General features: G+C 42.0%; 1 protein-coding gene across 4 annotated transcripts in view; it reads left to right on the top strand.

Moving 5' to 3' along the window:
* Positions 1–9097, top strand: part of LOC109315480 (glioma pathogenesis-related protein 1-like) — a 28280-nt gene that overhangs the window by 16585 nt on the left and 2598 nt on the right. For all 4 annotated transcript variants that reach the window (XM_019543196.1, XM_019543197.1, XM_019543195.1 and 1 more), the window contains 3 exons: positions 1941–2186; positions 4779–4888; positions 7011–7093. In XM_019543196.1, coding sequence (XP_019398741.1) covers positions 1941–2186; positions 4779–4888; positions 7011–7093 — 439 coding nt within the window. The remainder of the gene's footprint in view (positions 1–1940; positions 2187–4778; positions 4889–7010; positions 7094–9097) is intronic.

The raw sequence follows: 9097 nt of genomic DNA, 5'->3' as shown, positions 1-9097 counted from the left end.
AAATTGGATGCTTATCTTGTTGTGATCCTATGACCCCAGCTGACTTCCTGCCCTTCAGGTAGGGGGCTTGACCTGATGATCTTCGGAGTTCCCTTCCAGCCCTAATGTCTATGAAATCTATGAACCTAGCTATATCATACTAAGGAGGCAGCATTTTAAAACTGCAGCAATTATGTGCAGATTTGCTTTACATTAAACACACTTATGATGTTTCATTTGTGACGTGCATTAAAAAAATATTGCACGTAATACAATAACTAAAAATCATGACCCCTCCCCCAGATTTTATTTTACTATGAGGGATTTGAAGTGGAGAAACTGAGATGTGATCCAATTCCATTGTGAAATAAAAGTTCATTCAAAACCACATACCGTGAACCATTTCAAAGCTGCAGACGAACGACTGAGGCAAGAGGATTACATTATTTCACCTGGCAACCTTATCTCAGATCTGAATTCTAGGTAATGACATAAAATGAAACAGAATTAACTAAGGCTACTGTTTGTTAAAAAGGAAGTATATACAAAACACTACTTCCTTTTTATTTGCATGCAAATTGCAAGAAATACAAGCAGCACTGCTGAGTATGTCTGTAATAACTCCATCATCTAAAGAAATGTTAATGTTAGCATTATTATACACATTATTGGGAGGTTATGGTTCCATTATCTACAAATCTAAAAGGTCCTTCCAAGCTTAGTGGCCCACACAAGTGATAAGATGAAGGCATATCAATGTCTGTAGTCAACAGCACTACAGCACAATGGCTTCATCAATCCTCTCTGCACCTAAGCATTATTGAGGAATGCAGCCAGTCAAATTCTTCCCTGTGAATAGTGTTTGGCTATCTTTTTTTCCCCCTGTTCACCAGTTGTAGTTTCTAATAAAACAGTCTCTAGGTCTGCTCCAGACCCCAGTACAGTCCACGGAAAGATTCCTACTGATGTATGTACTTGCTTGGCCAGAGTTCAGCCTATGGTGGAGGCTCAATAGCCATGTGGATGCTTGTGTATCCACACTGCACGTGGAATAGGATTATTAACTGTACATAACTACTATTTGGGTATGTTAAGTAAAGTAGGATTCTGTGAATAGCCTTTAACAGAGCAGTCACTATTAATCTGACAATAAGAAGTATAATTCACCAGAGACCAATGCAGGTATAAGGTTCACTGTAGAAATTCTACTTCAAATCAAATTTTAAAAAAAGTATGCAGAAACATATAGAAGGGAAACTTTAAAACATAATATAGATATAAACTCACAGATTTGAACTTTCAGAAAGGCATAACTCCCTCATTCCAGCAAACTGTATGTGCAAAAACATTCCCAACTCCTGTGCAAATGCCTGTCTAAGCAGTTCTCAGATCTGCTTCATTTACATATGCAAATGAATATCTGCTTATACAAACACGGCTTCAAAACAAACATTTCCACTGACAAAATGTTTTGGTCCAAGCCCGTGGCTAGAGCTCCAGCAACTTCATAAATTTATCTCATGGTATCTAATTCACCTGACTCTGAAAGTCAAAGGGCTGTACCTAAATACATTCATGAGGCGCTTATTTTGACTGTAGAGCAAGTGTACGTGTGTGTGCGCGCGTGTGCGTGTGCGTGCACAGTCTCCTTTAAAGTATCTGTAATGTTCCTGAAACTTATTTTTTTAACAGAAGAATTTATCTGTTTACTCTTGTGTTCCAATCAAACTTAGCATCTAACTTCTAAACTTGTGAGTTCAGACACAGCAGAACAGATGTTGAATGAGTGGTCAGGCTTATCATAAAGGAATACACAGAACTGTTTATTGTTTGATTCTCTCTCAGAGGTGGCCAAGACCAAGCAAATCTACATCATCTCCCAGTTGCCTCTCCAGGCAGTTTCTCTACATTACATAACTGTGACTCTAAATGATGTGCGTGTCTGTTGTTACATTTTACAGACTTGGGACCCAGATCTGGCAAAAACCGCCAAGGCATGGGCAAAGAAATGCCTGTTTAAACACAATATTTATCTCAAGAAAAAAGGACAGGCCCATCCCACATTTAATCCCGTTGGAGAAAACTTGTGGACTGGCTCCCTTTCATTATTTTCTGCGACTGCGGCCATCACCAGTTGGCAAAGTGAGGTCAAGTACTATAGTTACACCAATAACGCTTGCAGCAAAGTGTGTGGCCATTACACTCAGGCAAGTCATTTGTTACATTTCTCTAGCTGATCTTTATCTGTTTCTATTCATTGTAATATAAAAGTGTTAGTTCCCATGCCAAGTTCACTGAGCCATTTTCAAAAATGTTGTCCCAACATTACATTTTTGGGGCATATGAATGTTTATTGTGCTATTTTAAAAAACAAACATTAAAATTAAGACGTCTTTATACTTGAATCTTATTTGCTTTCCAGAAGACCTCCCTAATAAGGAATAAGGTGTAAATTTTCAACCAAGAAGCAATAATAACTGTTTAAGCATTTGCTTAAAAAGAGAAATGGGGAGTGAAAATTGGCTATGGAAGCTTTCAGTTTACAGCACCCATCCAAAATTAGATGCCAACTGGTAAAGGCTGAATCCAGTATTCTCTGTAATCCAGAAATCATGCGAGAACACAGCCAGATGATTTATTTCTTCTTGCATACAAAATTCTCATATTGCCTTCTATGTTCTAAATATAATGTGAATTTGTTTGCATGAGTCATTCTTTTCTTGGCAGCCTCAGCAAAGAGATTGGTGATCAAGCAGGGATCAAGACTTAATTGCTTACAACAAGAAGTGGGCTTTCCAGGCAATGCTTGAGGCACAGCAGTAAGGAGAAGCTTGCATTACCATTACCTGAGCTCTGTTTATAGTTTAAAAAGGACTTTGGCTTCCAAGAATGTTGTAACGCTTTTCCATGAGCAACAAATCTGCTAAAGATATTTTAAGTTATTTAAAATAAAGTGTGGAAGTTATTTTCACGAAGAAAGGTCTTTGCCAATAGAGAGAGATCAGTGAATGGGTATGCATAATTTAGAAGTGGATGTAAAAATCTTTGCAAGGTAATTTGGCAGGTGGAAGGCTGGAGGTGGCACTACAAATGTGAGAGGGAAAGGTACTGTTAGAGTGTTCTGGCTTGCTTGGTTAGGCTGTCAGTCTGACAAGGTACATTTTAATACAGCCAAGAGGTAACATACCTAGGAACCCACAATCCAGAATCTCTCTGCAAAACTTCACCTTGGAAAACAGTGACTTAAAGATGTAAGGGGTCATCATGGATAATGCCCCTAGCATGAGCAATGCTGTAGCAAAAAAAGGTTAAGCCCTTGGATGCAGGTGTATCAAGGGGAAGGGAAGTAATCTTTCTTCTAACAGAGGTTGGGAATTAATGTTTTACCTGGGTGCATGATTCTGGGTTCCCCATGCCTCCTTCCTCTGACCCATCAGAGATTGGCCACAGCTGGATACAGGATGCTGAATTGGATGGGCTTGTGCTCTATGCAATGCAGAGTATCCTTTTAGCTACCTGGCAAGTATGGCATGCTGGTGTGGCTCCAATTTGCCAAATTTGGAATCAGGAGGTAATTTTCTCCCAGGTTGAATTGACAAGAACCTTGGTTTTTCTTTTCTTTTTCTTTTTCCTGGGATTATCTGGGCATCTCTCACCTAAACAATTCCCTGCCATTGCAGAAATTGTGGGATGCCATGAACTTTCTTGTTCTCTACCCACAGCATGCAACATTTTGTTCTGTTTTGTTTTTAAGAACTGAAATATTTGACTTAAGTACAGCTTGGGCTTGATACGAAGTAATGGATGAAGCATGTGGCCTGTGCTGTATAAGGTCAGACTAGATGGTCCAGTGGTCCCTTCCAGCTTTAATTTCTGTGAAAGTCACATTCATGTGATCACAGGAAGCTGGAATGCAGCTAAAACCTTTTGTTCACGCTGGAAAAATTGTAACTTTAGAGGCTTGGGACAAATTATCCTCTTAGGTCTCTCTCCCCCGAAGTGACTGAATGCATGTAGGGGAATTAACCTCAGTACAAGAGACAAGAGATATAAAAGCAGAATTTGGCCCTTATTACACATATCTCTGAAAAAACCACCATTTTCCTCATATAGAGGATAGTTTGTAGGTCACTATAAAGTAACCAGGACAAATTAAATATATCTGATTTCTATACGTGCAAGAAAAACTAACCACCGAGTCAACATAATATTAAAAACATAGCATAAAAGCCAATTTCAATGACCAGGACTAATTTTTAACATCACTTTTATGGCCCTACCAGCCTGGCTGACATCTGATACCTACAGGAAACAACTTGCTTTTGTTTCCTGTAACCCTTCTTCTACATTTGCATTCCTGCAGAGCTGCTTTCTAAAGACTGGCTTTTTTCATACCTGAGAGATTTCTGACCATCTCTCTATATCTCTCACCATTTTCAATTTTTTCTTTTTTTTTGGCTGGAGGAAGGATGGGTGTGTCCAAAAGCTTGCAAAGAACAACTTTTTGGTAACACTTTAGTTGGTCTAATAAAAGATATCATCTCTACCCAAAGACTTTGTCTGCCTACATAACATTAACACATTCAAATACTGCAGTTGAAAGAATCCCTGTTTGTCAGTGTTGTTATGAACTTAATGTGTTTAAGTAGCTATAGCTTAGCTTTGTAAAGAGCTCTCAGGATATACTTCTGTCTTGTCAGTTCTCTGTTTGTGGCATAAATGACAACAGCCAATCTTTGTGTAGTCCTACGCATGTTAAGTCTTCTATTTTGTACTACCTGACATCCATTTCTTTTCAGGTTGTTTGGGATAACAGCTACAAAGTTGGCTGTGCTGTTCACTTTTGCCCTAAAGTAGAAGGTTTTGGAGGAACTAATGCAGCACATTTTATTTGCAACTATGGGCCAGCGTAAGTCATTCCATTAAAATTTATTTAACAAGCCCATATCTGAGAGTAGCAGTTCACAGCAGTCTCAGAGAAGCCCATTTGGCTAATGCTCAAAGAGTTGAGGGCATTCTCTAAAGCAGGGACTCATCCATGCCTCTGAACTCGATCAGACCCTGGGGATTCAGCCCCCAGGAGTATTGCAACCTGGACCCAGCAGCTGCAAACAGCATTGCTTGCCCCCCTGCTCCTGATGTGCCTCCAACAAGGCTTTGTAGCTGGGATTTTAGTAGCAAGGCACAACCCTGCTTGCCCTGCCCCTGAATTTCCAGCTTCTCTAGGAGCACCATGGGCGCATTTTTGACACCCCTGCTCAACGCAGGCTGAACTCTAGATGGCCAGGAAGAATGCAATAAATTGGAACCAATATCTGATGATCTTATGAGATCCCTTCCAGCCCTAACGTCTATGAAATCTAGGAAATGAGTGAGGCCCATGAAGGGCTAAAACAAGGGATGCTAGAAGTACCAAAATTCTCTCTATAAGACTGCTTTCTCCCAAAGTGGTAAACCATTGTTGTAATGCAGTAATGCTTTAATGTTCATGCAGTATGCCTCTGGCAAGAGACCTCTCAGGATGCTGTACAAGAGAGCTTCTTATTGGCTTTCCCCTGAATTGCTGCTGAAACTTCAGATACTCTTACAAACCTGAATTCTTTACTCTCTCGCTAATCCAATGCTAAAATCAAACTGTACCTCCCTTGGATATATGCCACTATGTCAGTTAGCTTAGGGCAAAAAAGATTATAGATGGGATGGAATCCAGAACCCTGTTCCTTGCTGCCTTGCTGGGGTCCTTCTGTGGTGCCCAGGGACTGTTAACTGCCTTACAATGGGATCCAGAACAGAGAGCACGCTAAGCAGTGAGTCCCATATACCCAGTTAGAGCTAGCCAATGTGGAAACACCAAGGGGAGATGCATCTGAAATCCCTGCCGACTCTCTAGGGAATTACCCAGTGTTGCAGGGATGCCTCCTTCCTGCTAGGATTCACTTCCTGAATGTTCTCTTGAAGACAGGCAAAGCTCACTGTTATCATTTAAAAGGAAGGAAGAGGAGACCACCTTCTTCTACTGTAGTTTAACAGTTGGAGCACTTGCTCAGGAAGAGAAAGATTTAGATTTAATTCCCTCTTCAGTCTCAAAGGGAGGAGGTTTAAGCACATCTCCCACCTCCTAGGTGAGCATCCTAACCACTAGGTTATGGGCTACTTTGGACAGGGACATTCTCCATCCCTGTTAAAGCTGGGCCACTGGACAGCAAAGAATTTGCGATTTGTTGGGCCACAGGAGGTGCAAAGTATAGAGCATGACTCTTAGTTGTTAGGGTACTCTACTAGCAGGGAGAGGAACCTGCAAACAAAACTAGCTTATAGCATCTACTCTGAGCTACAATATTGAGTAATATGAATACCCTCCCTCTTAGCATCCACTCTCTGCCAGTATGAGAGCAAACAGCACATGTGGTCTGACTCAGCATGACATTTCTATTGTTCTTAACAGCTTTTTATAAGAAGCTGTTGGCATGCATTAGCATTGGCGTGCTCTGAGCATGGCTTTTGGATTGTGCCCCTTCAGAGACATGCCTAGGATCTGGATCCCAAATGGGCATTAGAGTGAGCTAAGAATGTGACTTTTCAGCCCTATCAAGATGGGGGTTCTGCTGGGTGCGCATAGAGGTACCACTTAAAGTGAGGGGTCTAGTGGGTTTAGGCTCTTCCAAGGTTAAGCAGTAGTCAATGCCCCAGCAACAGATAGGGAGTCCACTTCATTTAAAAGTGCAAAAACATGCGATTCTTGTGTCTGTATCTGTAAGCTACTGTGAGATCTGTGGGAAGATACATCAAGCTTTCAAAGTTTATAGCTACCTCATGCTAAGAATGCCATGTCAAACTTGAGAAATAAGATAATTGTGTTAACACAGAAGCTAATTATTCCTGGCTTCTTCCACTTCCCTGATTGTCCTGGGAAAAGGGCTTTTTTAGAGTATTTCCTACTAATAAAGAATTCCAAAAAAAATTAAAAACACAAATCATTAAATTTCTTTCCAACAAGAATAACAGTGGAATAAAGTTGTTCCTTTTTGCAGGGGGAATTATGGAAGAAAACCATATCAAACAGGAAGAGCTTGCAGTAACTGTCCTGGTGACATATGCTCAGACAACTTATGTGGTAAGTTAAGGATAATCTACTTCCTGAAGGATGTCATATAGAAAAGAAAAAGGCCATGAATAAGAGGTAGTGTCAGTGGATTCAAGTCACAGGATATAAATTCTAAATATACTTTAGAACCTAGAATGAAGTCAAAGGTTGTAGTGGTACATGAAGGGGAGAGAGAAATAAGGAAACTATCTCCTACTCTCTGCAGCAGCAGGACAGTGTATGCTTTCAGTGCTCTCTTGGGCAGAGGCATAACTGGCCAGGATTGTGCTCAGGCCAGTTCTCCCTCCCTCTTCCCCCTGTACCTTTTTACAAGACTCTGACTCCAGAGGCTCCAGCATGGGCAGTTGCACAGTAGCCACAGCTGAAATGGCTTTATTTTATATTTTGTGACATTCACCCATGTCTAGCTGGCAAAAAATCCTGTTTCCATGGCAAAAAAATGGGGTGACATTCCCCCCCACCTCATCATCGGCACCACCAGCAGCAAACTTCATCTATTGCCCACTAGTACCTGACAGAACTACATTTCCCAGGATGCCCCGCACTGCTGCTGCTCCCGAGACTGGAGCTGGAAAGAGTAGGGGGGAAGGGGAGGGGCAGAACATAAGGATGAGGCAGCAATCGCTCCACTCTGGTGCCTGCGACCACTTAGGCAGTACCCGGGACTCATGCCCTGCGTGTGCATCCATCCTTATGCTACTGCTTTTAGAAATGTGGGGTTGACAGAGAAGGAAGTCACTTTGGGCTAGATCCAATCATTCTTCTAGGCGCTTAAACTGCACTAAGGCAGCCAAGCCCCACAAACTGATCCAGGATCAACCAACCCTGCTGTGGTGCCCACAAAAAACATCTCGTTAGGAGCTTCTGGTTTTGTCCTGGAAAGATTCCTTGGCATTCCTGCTCAGGCCTGCTCGAGTGATCCAGGTCATAGGTGCCTAACTCTTGCCTGGAGTCTAGGATGGTCCAGACCGGAAGTGACTAAAGTTAGCCTAAGTTCTGGATCTGTTAGGCATCTGTAGAACACTCCTGATATACAGCTGACAGCACTGAATCCAATACAAAGTGATCCACCTTACAGTCACTCTCAAGCACAACCAGAGATGCTGGTAGTGTCTATCATTTGCACAATATTTGATGGTTAAAAGTATTTGTCCAGAAGTGGAAGACACGGGCTGTATGTCCTCCTCTGACGGGACTGAAATCCACATTGTCCATACCAGAGAAGTGTGACAACTAGACTGAAGGGCAGGCTGACCTGGAGGTATGCTCCCACTTGCTGAAGCTGGGCCACTGTGCAGGAAGGAATGCAAGAGCCAGGCTGCTAGGAGAGTGAGCAAATAGCTTGACTATTCCTACCCGGTGGGGGAACAACCCAAGTTCCAAGCCCTATTGCCAAGGGTTACTTTTGTTTTTTAAGCAATTATGATTTAATGCAACACATATACACAGTTCTGGGGTTGGGGACTGGAAAGGGAGAGGTTTTCTGTTCCCAGAAAAGTACCCTCATTGTTGGGCTATAGTCAGGCTGCTTCTTCATTTGCTCTCATTCTGGCCCTTTAGATCTCACATTCTTGGCTTTGGTGATCAAGCTTGAATCTAAAGGGTGGAGGGTGCACCCCATATACACTAGTCTGGGGGCAGACAATTATTTTAGGCAAAGGGCTGCTTAACAAGTTTTGGCAAGCTGTCAGGGGTCTGCGTAGGTAGGCCTGTCCCTTGACAGTTGCCCCACTCCCTAGTTGCCATATTGGGACTGGAAGTCCCACCTCCTAGCCCCAGACCTTTGCCACCAAAAGTCCCTCCCCTTGCCCCCCAGAAATACTTTTTTGGAGAGGGGTTGTCATCTTAGAACCAGAGGAAAAAAAAAATTGCATGCTAGAAGTCAAACACCTACTATAACATATTTTTGTTACAAAAAATATGTGCCATTTGTGCTTGTGTGCTATATATAAAAGGGATTGCAGAACAACTCAAAAATAAAGTCTCACTCATATATTGGGGTGGGGTGGGGTG

Source organism: Crocodylus porosus, unplaced genomic scaffold (genome assembly GCF_001723895.1).
Source record: "Crocodylus porosus isolate Cpor-Errol unplaced genomic scaffold, CroPor_comp1, whole genome shotgun sequence".
Lineage (NCBI taxonomy): Eukaryota > Metazoa > Chordata > Crocodylia > Crocodylidae > Crocodylus > Crocodylus porosus.
The sequence above is the reverse complement of the archived record's forward strand: the minus strand, read 5'-3'. Positions and strand labels throughout refer to the sequence as shown.